This window comes from Magallana gigas, chromosome 6 (genome assembly GCF_963853765.1).
Source record: "Magallana gigas chromosome 6, xbMagGiga1.1, whole genome shotgun sequence".
Classification (NCBI taxonomy): Eukaryota; Metazoa; Mollusca; class Bivalvia; order Ostreida; family Ostreidae; genus Magallana; species Magallana gigas.
This window is the reverse complement of record NC_088858.1, coordinates 30778254-30792911: the sequence shown is the minus strand read 5'-3', so window position 1 is coordinate 30792911 and position 14658 is coordinate 30778254. Positions and strand designations below refer to the sequence as shown.

Genomic DNA, 14658 nt, shown 5'->3' with positions numbered 1-14658 from the left:
ATTCTTACAAATTAAGTTCTTCTTTGAACAATATTCGAAATATATGTGCAGATCCAGAATAACTGTTAAAAGGGGGTCTGAGGCCTCAGTTCGGAATTTTATTAGACCTATGTTAATTCAATAAGTTTTATGAGAGGGGTCTGTATGCCCCCCCCCCCCCCCCCCCCGTTACTGTACGATCTCACCAAAATCACTGGATCCGCGCCGAGAAAGTTCGGGATTGACCTCCGCGCTTACTTCTTAAACAACCAATTAAAAATCGCCTTACACGTCATGTGATCACGTAAGCGCGAACGTTGAAGAGCGTAAACAACAAGGAAAATGACTGCACGTCTGCAAGAAATTCAGAGTTCGTATGAACAAAGGTAAAGAAAATATGGCTTCTATGAGTTATTTAATTATCCTTTTGTATTTTGTTTATATACGATAATTTTATTAACTAATACAATATCAGGTCTCAGCACTCCAAATGGATCATCATAATGCTTTGTACACCTGTACACATGGTCAGAACTTCCTTGAAATTGCACAATATTTGATTTATGTAAACAATTAGCTGCAATAATGTAGCCCTCTCCGATTTTTTATAAAAAAAAAAATCGGGAGAGGGCTACATTATTGCAGCTAGTAAACAATATATGGTTTGAGTAATGTAATATTTATCGATGCTTCAAATTCCACAAGGTAAGATGGCACATATATTAATAAGATGCAGTAATCACTGGTAATAAATACTGAAGGAAATTGAGTAACTGCAGGTCAGGGAGAAGTCTGTTAAGTTTTACTGCAACAAACCCGTATATTAAATGGAAATCAAAAACGAATTTTGTGCTCAGTTTAGTTCATCTTCTCGAGTCAAGGGTTTCTGATCCAATCCTATTCCCACAAAGAGGCAGATCAGAGCTTGCAATCTTTGACCAGGCCAGATTGAATTATCCCACTGCTCTAGGCCCTAGCTGCAGGTCTGTTGCTTCTGGTCTGAAAAAAAAAAAATTCGGATGGACGACCTGGGAACTACAGTGCCACCAATTGAAAAAAAATTGTGTATTTATCACGCACTAAAATGTGCGCTAGTTTTGGACTGGGAGCTACAGACCTGCAGCTCGAGATCCACTGCTCATGACATAATCAAAATACAAAAATAAATGCATCATTGGTTAGTGGACAAATGCGTGAGACGCAATGAAACAAGTCTCTTCATTTCAAAACTTATCCTTTGTTTCTTTCTCATTCTCCAAAAAAGGAGGGATGTGTCATGTCCATGGTTAGTTTCCTGGACTATAAATTTTTTATCTTTAATACTTTCTATATGACCATATCAGTGTCCATTCTGGTATGATGTTTAAGGAAGGGAAACCACTGTGCATATGGGATTTACAATGCAAAAAGTACACAACGATGTTTTTATATGTACTTCTAAAATATTTACATTTGCAAATGTGTGGTTTGGTATGTTTCAAAGATCTTTAACACTGATATTTTTTATGCCATGATGGATATCATAAAATCTTTAAATTATTTCAGATTTAACTGTATGATTTGCCTGTGTCCCAGGCTTCAGATGGTCAGCGGTTACTGTCAGCACAGGATTTGCACACAGTGTCTGTACAATGAAGACAGCATACGCAAACCCAGCCTGGATAAATGTCCTACATGCCAAAAAGAAGAAGCTTTCCCAGTTATAAGGTACATCAGTGACTGTCGTAGCTATAAAATTTGAATAATTCGATTTACAAAACTACTTGAGGTAAACTGGATATGATACTGGTTTAATCAGTTCTTTTACTTTACATAGGCCAGCAATTCCAGAGGATGTTATAGAGATTCAGAGATGTCTGGGAGTGAGAGCCTGTCCCCATTCTGGATGTACAATGGAGTGTTGGGAATGGGAAATGGAAGAGCATTTAAAGTGAGTGAGCCACCGAATTTTCTTTGTCAATTACAAGAATCTCAAATGGTTGAGTGTATATGTAGAGAAATAAACAAAATTGGAATTGAAAGGCAGTTAACAGTACATGGGAATGTATTTAAATTTAAGATTATAATAATGAGAAAATTTTGCAGATCATGTCCAAATCGCCAACCATCACCACCAAAGCAAACTCCCAGAAAGAGAAGATCATTGATGCCAAGGACCGAGGACACCCCTAAAATGTCGCGTGTGACTCGAAGTAGTACCTTTAATTTGGGTAACTCAAGACCGGAGGACTTTCAGATGGGGAGACGAAGGATGAACTTGCGCAGAAGTACACAGCAACAGACGCTCAATAATCACTGACGTTTGTAGATATGAGAATTGTTTAAATTTGTTTGTTGTGCTTTGATGATTCTCCCAGAATTGTCTTAAAAGGGTTATTTATTTATATGAAAACAAACTGAGTGTTTTGCTTGTGGCAATATTGTCTGTGATGAAGATTTTGTTGTTTTTGTTTTTTTTTAAATCATGTTTAATTAATGCACACAGTAATTTGCATAGTTCTTTAAAGTGTAACTTTATGTCCAGTATGGCAGCAAATCTAATTTAAATGTCAGGGATCTTTAACTTTTTATGACTTTTTGAATTACTTGTAAGCAACTTGTACATTGTATGTGAAATGTCAACTTTTATTTCCATTTCGTGCAATGAATTTTTCCCCCGTATACTATGTTATGAGACACATTTAGACAAAAAAAAATAATGATAAATGTCTTCTTTATTTGCTCAGCTTAAATACTTCTTTTATATGTTACTAACTGTTAAAACTTTTGTGTGCATTATTTTCATGAAGGCCACTTCATGAAATCATTTTGATTAAATTACCTTTTCTGTTTTATTTTTTACAAAGTTATTATAAATCTTTAAAAAAAAATGTAAAAAAAAAAAAATTCAAGAGTCGAGAAGTTACAATAGTTTTGAAGACCATTGCACTGATTTTGATGTCCTTGTTTTAATGTTAAAAATTATAAGACCTTAAAATTAAAAGATTGATAATTTGGTCCCAGTATGATTGTTTGTTGAAAAGTGTTTTTGCAACTTCTTAGCATCTAAATGCTCTACCAAAGAATAATGTATATGTCATATACATGTAAATGTGTGTAATAGTTTGAAATATTTCTTATAGTTTAAAATATTTCTTGTAACAAGTTTGTTTAGTTCAAAAGTTTCACTCAGTTTAAACTTCAGAATGATGCATCAGATTTCGTATCATTTACTAGTGCCGTAATTGTTGAAAAAAAAAAAGTACTAGTACATGTAAAACAAAGTACTTGTATGACTGTTACAATGCTTTTAGTCAAACAGTGGAATTTTTGGCAATGATGAACAGTTGTACCTGCAAATAACAGTGCAATCAGATTACATGTGTATTGTAATGCCTGGTCAGGACAATATACTGAAGATTTGTAACATACATGTACTCAGTGAGGCTTGACCAATTGGGGTCTATGTAATGACTAAGTGAATCAAAAGGCATTTACTGTGAGTCAACTTGAAAGATTTTTCATGTCCCACATAATGTTTGACCAATTCACCTTTGTGTAAATGATCAAAAGTTATACTTGTAGTTTAAGGCATCTTTTTGTTTTTTGTGAAGTGACTAATTTTTTATTTTATTTTGTTTGGCATTTTGAGAAGAGGATGTACATGTGCGTTCAGCCTTACAGTGACAGATAATGACTGTGTTTTTAGGAGTACTGTAAATTATGAGTTATGGCTTGACTTGTTTTACAATTGGACTTGTGTTCAAAAATAGTGTTCATTTTGTTACTAATTTACATAATTGTAAGGTTTTGTTTAAGAAAATAAAAAATCTCTATTGATTTATATGTTGTTTTGAATTGACACTAGAGTGAAATTTCTAGTAATATTTTGGACTTCCATGAACTGATGCAACTTTTGGCAGGGAATTGGTCTGTTTAAGGCAATTTTAAGGGAATCAGCGAAATATATCAATTCATTCTTATATTGTACATAGTGAAAAATAAGTAGAATTAAAACTATGTTCTGATAAAGCAATTTATTTCATTTGCTCTTAACATGTATATCACTGAAACATTGTGGATTGTGTCGACAACAATGTCATTTTACCATAACTGGCTGATGTATACTGGTACATAACTGGATTTCATATAAGTAAGCAACATCGACATCAAGGTATCTTTGGTTATATAATTTATTCTAAGATTTCAGTAAATTTTTTTTTTAAATACATAACATCAATTAATAAAACAATAAAACAAAACTTTTAAAGAAGAATAATAAATGAATTCTTCATTGTTGAAATAACAGGACATACAACTGTAGGAAATTGTTTCTGTACATGTATTGAAAAGAAAAAAAATTAAACATTAAAAGAAAAGACCCATAAAATCCCAAGAGATTTCTAAAGAATGAAATCCAGTACACACAATTATAACTACATGTAAAAGAAAATAGCATTTGTAGTCTGATTAAAATGCCGCTTTATCTAGTATTAATAATCCTGCAAGCACAAGGAAGACAACTTTGTCAATGTAAGAAGGGGGAAGCAAGTCCTGTATACTGTACATATGTACATTTGATTTTCAGATACAAGTTTATACACATACACCACATCTCTGTATGTGGATTTGATGGCATTGAATTTTACAGCATGACTAGATCTATCTTATATAAAATAATCCCCCCTTTTCTTTTCTGGGGGGGAGGGGTGCAAAATATTAAAAATTTATGTGGTTTCTCTTGCAATTCAGGATCAATTTTTGTGTGTGTGTTCAAATACCTTTGGAAAATAGTCCATTCATAGATTTAGTTATTTGGTGTCATCTTCATTGAACATTGCATTATATATAAATAAGGCTATTAATCTAGATGTTTACAATGGAAATATCATCAAAATTTACATGTTATATGAATTACAGTTTTACAAATGTGAAATGTTAGTGTCTAAGAAAAGTAATATATAATCTATGGAAGGAAATCAAATGAAATTACGGTGCATGCATATAAAATACCTCGAATAGCAACTAAGGTCACCGAATCTACCTACACATATTTGATGGCACTACATTGAAAATAATTTTAACCTAGCTGTTTTGACATAGATATGTAGTTCTACAGACAAGACAAAAATGACTGACAAATCATAGATGTCATAGGTATACCACAGTAAATATGCACGTACCTATGTCAATATATGAAAATTGATAAAGAAAAGTTCATGAAGTACAATAAAAAAATGTCTACACAAAAAAGATTGACAGGAATCGGAAACTATACCAGCTGCCTGCTTCTAGTCACAGAGCCAATAGAATTAAAACAGGAGCAGCCAATGGATTCAGAATTCATGAAACAATAACCAGGTACCGATGGAAATGCATTGCCCTATAACTTACTGGTAGAATGAAAATGTTCGGTAGGGGTTTTTTTTTGGACCCCTTAAAAAACCTCCACAAATTCTAGATGCTGCTGTTCAGAAAATTGAACAAAATTTATCTGAAAATGATGACTTATAATCCATCTGGGCAAGGGTTACATGTGTAGACAGAACAATGCAAAGAAACAAAAAACTACCCCTGATATTTAGAAATATCATATTTCTTCATGAATCACAATTTTGTACCTGTAACTACATATGTAGATTAAAAAACAGTGATATTTATCATTCAGCTATGTTCTCGGATTATCTACTGTATTAATAAATATAAATATAAACATTTTTGACAACTTGTTCTATTGCACTGATGTTCTTTACAAAATCATGCACATGAATGTACCTGTATCAAACTGTTCAAGTGGTCAAGTGGTACATGTAGGTGTCCTGACTTAATTACTATAAAGAACTGTATTCAACAAGGGTTTGTTCTAGTCATAATACATAAATACATTACCTTAATACATTTAATAAATTTTCTTTTACATTTTCTTTATAATCACTGATATCAAAAGTTCTCCCAAAATTAATACATGTAATGCAAAAACTTGTACAAATGGTTGTATGGATCTACCTGTAAATAAGCTTGGGTTATCACAAAATTTTAAACACACATGTCAGGTATAATACCCATTCTCAAATTTTTGCTGAAGAAAGTATATTCTGTTCAAAATGTCATGTACATGTATGAAACCAACAAACATTTAATGCATCACAAGATTGTCAAGTACATTATCTAATACCCAGTACCTGTATATACTTCAATGTGACATTCATTTTGATTACAGAAGCTGAAAAGAAAAATGATGAAGCAAACAATAAACAAATAAATGTATTAATGTTGGTATTGCTCTAAGAAACTTTCAGTACTGACACATTCATACAATGATACATATAATGTATATAATACATGCACTGGTACATTAAAATTACTTTACATGTAACATATTAATAATATATGAGGAATGTATTTATCTAGCATTACATTGCACCCGTTCAACCAAACATTGCAGCATTTTCTAAATAGTCCAACAAACAAACAGAAAAGCTTCTAAAATAACTTGCTATATTCGACTTTGTCTTCTTCAAAACTTGATTAAACAAATACAATATAGGTAACTTAATCTTTGTTAAATTTTTCCTACAATTTTGTATTGACATCGTTTGGTACTTTGTCACTTGAGCTCTTTGATTCTGCATTCTCTTCAGGAGAAGGATTCTTTCCAGCTGACACTTGGCCGTTATTTTGCTTAGCCTTCTCAAGATCTGCACCCCCACAAACAACAACCCCTTTGAAATCCAATTCAGGAGCCGGGCTGCTCTTATCCATAGCGTCGCGGATGTGTTCCGGAATGCAGCCGAGAAACTTTCCATGGTCTGCAACTGTGGCAAGAACTCCTCCCGTGTTTTTGCGTTGAACATCTGCACTGTAATTCATTCTGATGCCATGGAAGTCCGTCAGCGTGCCACCAACTCCATGTAAAATGGCCTCTGGGGCACATGTGTCCCATTTCTTGCACCCTTTGCTGGCAAATACATATGCATGTACTTTTCCTTCAATTAGTAGAAGAACCTGAAAAAGTATAAGAATTTATATAAACATGCTTGTGTTTTACTAAAGACACATTAGATTCTGTTGCTTTAAAACCACAGTTAAACATTTCATGAAATGAAAACATCAAGAGGAGTTCCCATGAAAATTTCACATAATATATTTTATTGGTATATAATTTTTTTGAAATTTTATTCGATAAATAGTATTTGTCTGACCATGACCAATTAAATCAAGAATTCATACTGTTTTGTCTAACTACCATAAATAAGTACAAAGACTATTTGTATACCTAAATCATTGAGAAAAGAAAATTTATAAAATTCCTCCTTTATAATACATGTATTCCCCATTTCTGGACATACACTGAATCATCACATGAAGAAATATAAGAGTTATCCCCCTTGATCAGCACCCACCTTGTGACCAGCTCCTCCCACCCTGACCACTTCGTCGGGGTTACAGGCCTCCACCGCCTCCGTCACCATCCTGTCCGAGTGAGATCTGCTGGTCGTTACTATCACCTTGTTGGGAGGGGGTGTCTCCCTCTCAAATCCAAAGGCACCTGTTGGTATGAGAATGAGGCAATAATAAAACAGACACTTTACCGCAAAGTTCCAGGGATAAAAGATTTTGATTTCTTATTAACTTAATTTCTTACATCCATTAATATCTTTTAAGATAAGGGAGAATTTAAATGACTTCATTGTAGCGTGAATTTGTTAAAAGCTTGCTGTTACCATGTTTTACTGTAATGTACATGTATTTCAATAACCCTTCATGCAAATTTACATGCATTCATAAATATCTGCCAAAGTATTTATCGATCATTAAATACCAGTGACCTAATGATTTATTTTTAAGTGAATTGCTCTTAAAAACTGACCAACATTACTTGTTACAATGTTTCAGCACATTACAATGTTTCAGCACATATTCAGGAATTCCTTTCTTAATCTTTTAAAGTAGTTCTATTAAATTAAAATGACTTTTAACATCTTTTTTTTTTTTTTTTTGTAAAAAAATGCTGCATGGACAAGCCCATTTCTTTTTTGACATTTGTCTTGGGAAAATAATATGAAAATATGGTACATCAAAGACGTCAGTCAATGCAAATATCCTGGCAAAGTTGAAACCTGCAGTCAAGATTAATCAAGATAAGGATTTTTTTTCTACAAAATTAGGGAAAGTATGGGTCATGATTCTTAGGTGCATTTATTAAAAGAAAGTTATTTCATAAACTGTGCCCACCTAGACCAATAACTCCCCAAATGCACCTCCCCAGTGGTAATCCAGGCTTCTCGAAGTTAAACCAGGGCTGATGTACGACTCCGGCCACGGCATTCCCTTTGACACTTATACCAATCAGCACTGTCACATGGTCCAGGAAGCCTGCAAGATTAATACCGTTACAATGTATCAAATATTTCATTTCAATTGCAATTCATAATGACATGATTAGATAAATTACCAAGCATTTGTTAGCAAAAAATTTGTATTTACAGCATTGTATTAGTTTGAGATATGATCAACAGATACATGTATCAATACATGTACTCAATTTTAAACTGATGGTTATAATCATAACCAAATCCATCCCATATTTTGAATTGAATTTCTACCAAAATACAAGCATATATCACTAACGAGCAAATTTTGGATAATTTTGATATGAGTTATGAAGGCAAGCACAATGATTATAATACTTTCTTACATGTGTGACAATCTTACCTTGTGTAAATTCAGCGGTTCCATCTAAGGGGTCTACCCAAATTACAACCTACAAAATTAAAAGGTTTAAAATGCAGACATACATTTTACACCTAAAGCTCCCAATCTGTCTGGGTTTTTTTTTAAGGCTTAGCAAAAACAATCGAAATTTTAACACAAGGTACATAATCACTTTCTCTATACAAAATAAAGTGAAAGCCCTACTGAATAAATTTAATAAAATCTAGTTCTGAAATTCAATATGCTTCATAAATTGATGGTTATAAGACAAATGAAATTCCATCTCCCTATCAAATTTTAATATCATGAAGATAAAAACAGGAATCTATATATAATCAGCATTTAAATTACATAGCAAAAATGCTTTGCAGAAATCACCTGTCATCTGGATGATATATGTATAGGATATTTTATATAAATGTAACTTTAACTCTTTTTTTAGAGGGGAGATGACATTTGTATTCAAAGATTTAAATGAAATACAAACTCACATCTTCATCTTTGGTGTCTTTGAGGTATTCGGGGCATGTGTGCTTCAAGACTTCCTCATCAAAGTTTAACTCTATAAAATCTTTAGGAATCGTCTCTTGAGGATCCAGTTGCTTAAAATAAATATCAAAGATTGAAAGAAATCAGTGCAAAGCATGTAACAGTAAACTAATGATAGATACGGCATTCTTATGAGTATACCTGTCGATATTCTGAAATAAAATGCTACCAGCTTCATTGCATCTATGGTCATTAGAAAACAGACAGTCATGTAAGATTGTTTTGAGGTTTATTATTGATTTGGGCAGTAACAAATGATTTTAATGCACTTGTCCACAAAATTAGGGGAGATGAATTGTGACACATGCAGTATGGGGAGCAAAGGTGGTTTAAGAAAGTTTGCAATAAGGAAATACATAATTATCTTTAATGCAAAGCTTTTATATGTATAGGTCTATAAGGGAACTATGAAGAAATGAAGCACTGTAGGACTGCAGGTGAATCAGTGAAAGTTCCATTGATAAAATTGAATGCATGTACTAGTATATGACCTGGCTGATATGACATAATGATAGTGTAAATGTAACTAAATTTCCAGGTACGGCATGTCTGTGCCACTGGCTGGGATTTAGAACATGCAGCATTTAGGAGGAAGTACGTGGCAGACATACCAAGTTCTGGTTTTTGTCGTATAGCTCCAGAATCTTTGGAGGGGTCCAATGGGGGACAGAGGAGGAGAGAGTACCATATTGTGGTTTGTTTACAAAGCTTAAAGTTCTCTGTGTCATTTCATCCTGACAAAGGAAAGAGAAACTATGTTTCATTTCTTGAGTAAAACAAGCTCAACCAAATACTTTAGCAGTACTATTACATGTAGTAGATGTACTATTAATGAATATCCATGCAGAGCTTCAAGTCAAACAATTGCCATACTCTGTAGAAAATAGCACATTGTGAAGCTTTTTTGAGATCTGCTGCCTGTGCTGCTGTTTAGTATGCACAAAAGTAAGCTTATGCAAGATCAGGTTTGGATTTCCAGTATTATTATACCAACTTATCAGGGTTACTTATTACTTAAAATACTTGTATAATAATCAATAAGGCAACAATCTAACCAAGGAAACAAGAAAAGAGATCCCACAGTCTGTAACTCCCATCCTTTGAACAGACTTACTACAGATATAAAGGAAATGGCCCATTGACTTTCTATTTAGGTTAGTGAGATTTCGTAAAATAATGAAAAATGAGAGTCACTCAGAGGTGCTATATTATATAAAATCTTGAAACGGAAACCAAATTTCATACTTAAATAGTCTTACTGTTGATTTTCATGACTGACCCTACTCATTTGAATTTGTAGGTACTCCTTTATTCCAAAAATTTACAAAATAACTCATTAATTTTTTAATTACTGGCCGGTATTCAAAAAATAATACCCAAATGAATGCCAATTAATTAGAATAGTCAACCAAAATTGATCTCTTATTCAGAGACTACATAGATTTCCTCTTATTTTTTTTTTACCTCTTCGCCAAATATGGCCACATTTGGAAACTGCTTGTGTAGAGAAGCCACAATACATCTCTGGGCAGAGCGGTCGGCCTCTGTCTGTAGGTCATTTTTACCCTGAAGAAAAAAACAAACAAACAAAAATTAAAATTCAATTCATCTTGTAATGTTACTGTAAACCTGGCATTTTATGTTTTGGATAAGATTCACTTGCAACCACTGTTCAAGGATATTTTACTTAAAACCAGTTGTTCATATCTGTATATTATTAAGGAAATTAATCAAAATTACTGCAAGCTTGTGAAAATCAATTGTTGTGGTTTAAATAGTTGTGAATTCAAAATTTGATCTCAAATGATTGGACTCCAAATTATTGTTAAATTTTGGTGGCTGATGTTTAGAATAACTCTATAAAAAAAATATAAACGTGTTAAATGCCTGCAAATAATGCCATTCAGAAATGATGTATTTTTCATGAGGTAAGAACAATGTAGTAGTAAAATGGGAAAACCAATCCCTGTGTCTCCAGTGAGACCCAGTCCCCCCCCCCCCCCCCCCATCATATTGGGTTTCAGGATAATATCCTGCCATAATGGTAGTTTGGAATAAATTAAGCAGTGTTAATTGTAAAAAATATAGAGGAAGGCTAACATACATTTTGTTATCTACGAGGAACTAGAATACACACTAGGATTTACATGATTGTATATCTTGTCTACTGATCCAGTGCAATATTACATACATCACAGTTTACATGCGCTATTAATATGTACACATTTTTGACGAATGATCAAATTTTCTTTCTTTTTAACCCTTGGTAATATTCATTTTTTTTATTTTCATGCTAGTCTGTAGCTAGGTTATCCAATGTCTAAATATCTTTCAGTTTTGGTATGACATAAAAGCTGCATTGTATATACTGCAATGAATCACAATGGGAAGTGCATACATATACCATTTAACTTGCATGAAACAGTAATTTCATTGTTTTAAATCAAAACAATGAAGACTGTGTTTTTTCAGAGTATACAGTCAATTGAAATTCATTGTAAACCAAATGCACTAGCTGTTTGCTTTATGAATCAAAAATTTGGATTTTGTTCTAAATAAGGTTCAAAAACACATCTTATCTCTCTCCAGATTACATGTATTGTCAAGGAACAGAGGCTGTATGTTATTAATTACATTGTAAATTTTCCCAGAAAAATAATAGAGGCATAGTTCAATCCAACTGCTAAAGTCACTGAACAACTTCACATCGGTTAAAAAGAGAGTACATTCTTGACAAATGGGTAATGAGAAATTATTCGGGTGTGTACTATAACTATATGTATAGTATTAATGCTTCTTGACCTGAATATCAATTAACAGCTAGAGATCATCAAATATTTAAGACCAATCGTAAGATGAAACCTTTTGCATACCTGTATACATAAAATTCAGATCGTTCTTAAGATATAGAGACGACAACAAGGAACAGCTAGTCACTCATGTGTGTCCAGCCTTATACATGTACTGACATTGACCAACAGATGCAGTATATTAACTGTACTGGTACATACTATATATTGCACTCTTGTTAACAGGGGCAGGGCACTTTAAATAACTGGTCAGCTGAATATTTGATGAGACATACAACGTCACAGGTGATAAAGCAGACCATTCTCTTGTATGATGAAACTAGCTAGGTCATTGTTCTAGTTTAAGTGCTCATTTTACACACCTCATTCTATTTTCTGAACTTCGGCATCAAGTTCAGAAACTAGAACTGTGCAAATTGTTCTTAGCAAAGATAACAAGTTAGTCATACAGCCTACAGGTATATTGACATTAGTCTTAACTAGGGTTTTCGTGCTCTCTAAGATACTAGTAAGGTAATTCTTACAATATTGCAAAGGAAATAATAAATAAAATTCTGTTTGAATTTGTTCTCCCATGCATTCTTCTTAAATAACGACCAATGAAACAACCTACCACTAATAAATAATAGGTGTATGTGTATGAAAGTATACATATAAAAGGCATTGTTTACCACAAAAAATAAATGTATCAGTTTAAATGAGTTCTAAATCATAAACAATTATGGTAAAATTCTTTAAAAATCACAAGTAACAGTACCTTTTATCAGATACAAAAAAATATATATAATTCTAATTTTAAAATATGTAATAATTTAGGCATTTATAAAAAGTCCATAAAACTCAGGTTTAATTAGTAGTACATCAGTAAATTATGGAAGTACAGTAATTATGGAAGTACAGTAATTATGGAAGTACAGTAATTATGTTGTAAGTAACAAATAAAAATAAACCAGTAATTGATTAATGCAACAATAACCGAAATTCATTTTACACAATATTGGATGCATATATGTACGATTGATAAATTTTCAATGTTTCAGATCAATTCTAACATACTGTAAAATCATCATTGTTCATGGAGGACCAAAGTTTATGGCTTTCTTGGGTAACCCTTGCCAACAAATTCACATCCCCACAAACATATATGCAAGCATATGATTAATATTTATTAATTAAAAAGAGCGTGCTACCAACGAAATTATGTCCCCACGAACAATGAAAATTTTGGCTACCCACGAAAATTGACCCCCATGAATAAAAATGATTCCACAGTATGTAAGAAACGCCATTAAGTAAAGAAAAAAATACCTATAGCTTTATAACCTAACAAACATTTAGATCACTTCTAACATCCATAAATTTTTTAGTACAATTGTAATCAGTGAGCTAAAATTATATAGTTTCAGTTCTGTCTTTGGCCCTCCTCACAACATCCCAGGTCCTAAGTCCACTAGTGGGTGTGAGATGGCCACAAGTAGACTCAAGATCCCTGACTTTTTCTCTGGGCATGCAAGTCTATTCTTACCAATTAATGCACCAAATGTAAACAAAATCAAAAAGGATTCTTAGTTTCACTCATTACAGTAAAACATGCTTATAGTGAGCACACTTATAATAAATTGATGCTTAGAGTGAAGTGATTTTCATTCCCAGAGGGTTTTAAACATATTGTGAAACAATGGCTATAACGAATTGTTTATAACGAAACAAAATTGCCGGTCCCGACTCTTCAACGTTATAAGCGTGTTTTACTGTATTAAGATATCTATGACATTCTAACTTTAATTAATCCACGTTGCAAGAAAATAAATATTTATATTTACAAAAGCAAATGAAAATTAATAACATTTAACTTTATCTACTCTCTGAAGTCCCTTTATAATTACATGAAAAAAAAATCATTAAAGATGATAAGAAAAAACAGATGTTCTCAGATGTGTCATATTTTAAAATAGAAGTCTTGCAACCTTGACAGAATCAAACTTATCAAAGGTTCTAAGAGACTTGCAGCTTATATTATAAGTCTATATATAGGTGTGACAAATACATTGCTATAACAGGGTAATATCCTATTACAGTAATTATAGTACTGTACATAGACATGGATTCAAAATATCATTTATTATGAAGAACATAATGATGAGGCGAATCAGTGGGAGAAAATATTGTATTGATAGGTTTCTTGTTAATGGTAAAAGATCACGGTTAAATATGATAAAGTAAATTAAACGAAAACAATAAATGCTTGTATACAAAACATGTCTAAACACAGATTAAATTTTAAACTTATAATTGCATGTGCTATTCCGTTTAAAACTGAATAACAAACCTTTTCGACAATTCCAAGATCTCCTTTAGTTAAGACATTTCTTATAATGTTACTAGCGCGATTTGAAACTGCTACAGAAGCAGACAAAATTCGCATCACCAGAGACGGATTGGAAGCCATGTTTGTCAGTGTAAACAACCTGCAGATGTCGTAAACTCTGAAAACTCAAATTTATGTTGTGTCTCTTTTATTGATATGTTTTTGAATCAATATCAAGGACTAATGTCGATGAAAATATATATTACGTATTTATCCAAATTTAAACATAGATAAGCATTGATTTTCGTATATGCATTT

The 14658-nt window shown here is 32.6% G+C and overlaps 2 protein-coding genes across 3 annotated transcripts; one reads left to right on the top strand and one right to left on the bottom strand.

The window, feature by feature from the left end:
- Positions 1-250: 250 nt before the first annotated feature.
- LOC105332420 (uncharacterized) lies at positions 251-2662 on the top strand. The gene is made up of 4 exons (XM_011435026.4): positions 251-365; positions 1525-1686; positions 1796-1909; positions 2065-2662. The coding sequence occupies exons 1-4, from the start codon at positions 322-324 to the stop codon at positions 2276-2278; spliced, it is 534 nt and encodes a 177-aa protein (XP_011433328.2). The 5' UTR covers positions 251-321; the 3' UTR covers positions 2279-2662.
- Positions 2663-4133: 1471 nt separating this feature from the next.
- On the bottom strand, positions 4134-14519 carry LOC117688910 (3'(2'),5'-bisphosphate nucleotidase 1). 2 transcript variants are annotated; one of them, XM_034467847.2, is made up of 8 exons: positions 14362-14519; positions 10687-10788; positions 9834-9956; positions 9165-9275; positions 8674-8722; positions 8194-8334; positions 7362-7507; positions 4134-6963 (listed from the first exon to the last, which is right to left on the bottom strand). In XM_034467847.2, exons 1-8 carry the CDS (start codon positions 14479-14481, stop codon positions 6532-6534), a joined length of 1224 nt encoding a protein of 407 aa, XP_034323738.2. In that variant the 5' UTR covers positions 14482-14519; the 3' UTR covers positions 4134-6531. The 2 variants fall into 2 exon arrangements, with proteins under 2 accessions (XP_034323738.2, XP_034323739.2); XM_034467848.2 differs by lacking the exon at positions 9834-9956.
- Between the last annotated feature and the right edge of the window lie 139 nt (positions 14520-14658).

Bases quoted from the DNA above. Each gene is read 5' to 3' on its own strand.
- LOC117688910 (XM_034467847.2), bottom strand. From the start codon at position 14,481: ATGGCTTCCAATCCGTCTCTGGTGATGCGAATTTTGTCTGCTTCTGTA. The intron at 10,789-14,361 runs GTTTGTTATTCA...TTTTTTCTTCAG, and splicing joins ATCTTGGAATTGTCGAAAAG to GGTAAAAATGACCTACAGAC. The intron at 6,964-7,361 runs GTGGGTGCTGAT...ATACTTTTTCAG, and splicing joins TGGGAGGAGCTGGTCACAAG to GTTCTTCTACTAATTGAAGG.
- LOC105332420 (XM_011435026.4), top strand. From the start codon at position 322: ATGACTGCACGTCTGCAAGAAATTCAGAGTTCGTATGAACAAAG. The intron at 366-1,524 runs GTAAAGAAAATA...AAATTATTTCAG, and splicing joins CAGAGTTCGTATGAACAAAG to ATTTAACTGTATGATTTGCC. The intron at 1,687-1,795 runs GTACATCAGTGA...TACTTTACATAG, and splicing joins GAAGCTTTCCCAGTTATAAG to GCCAGCAATTCCAGAGGATG.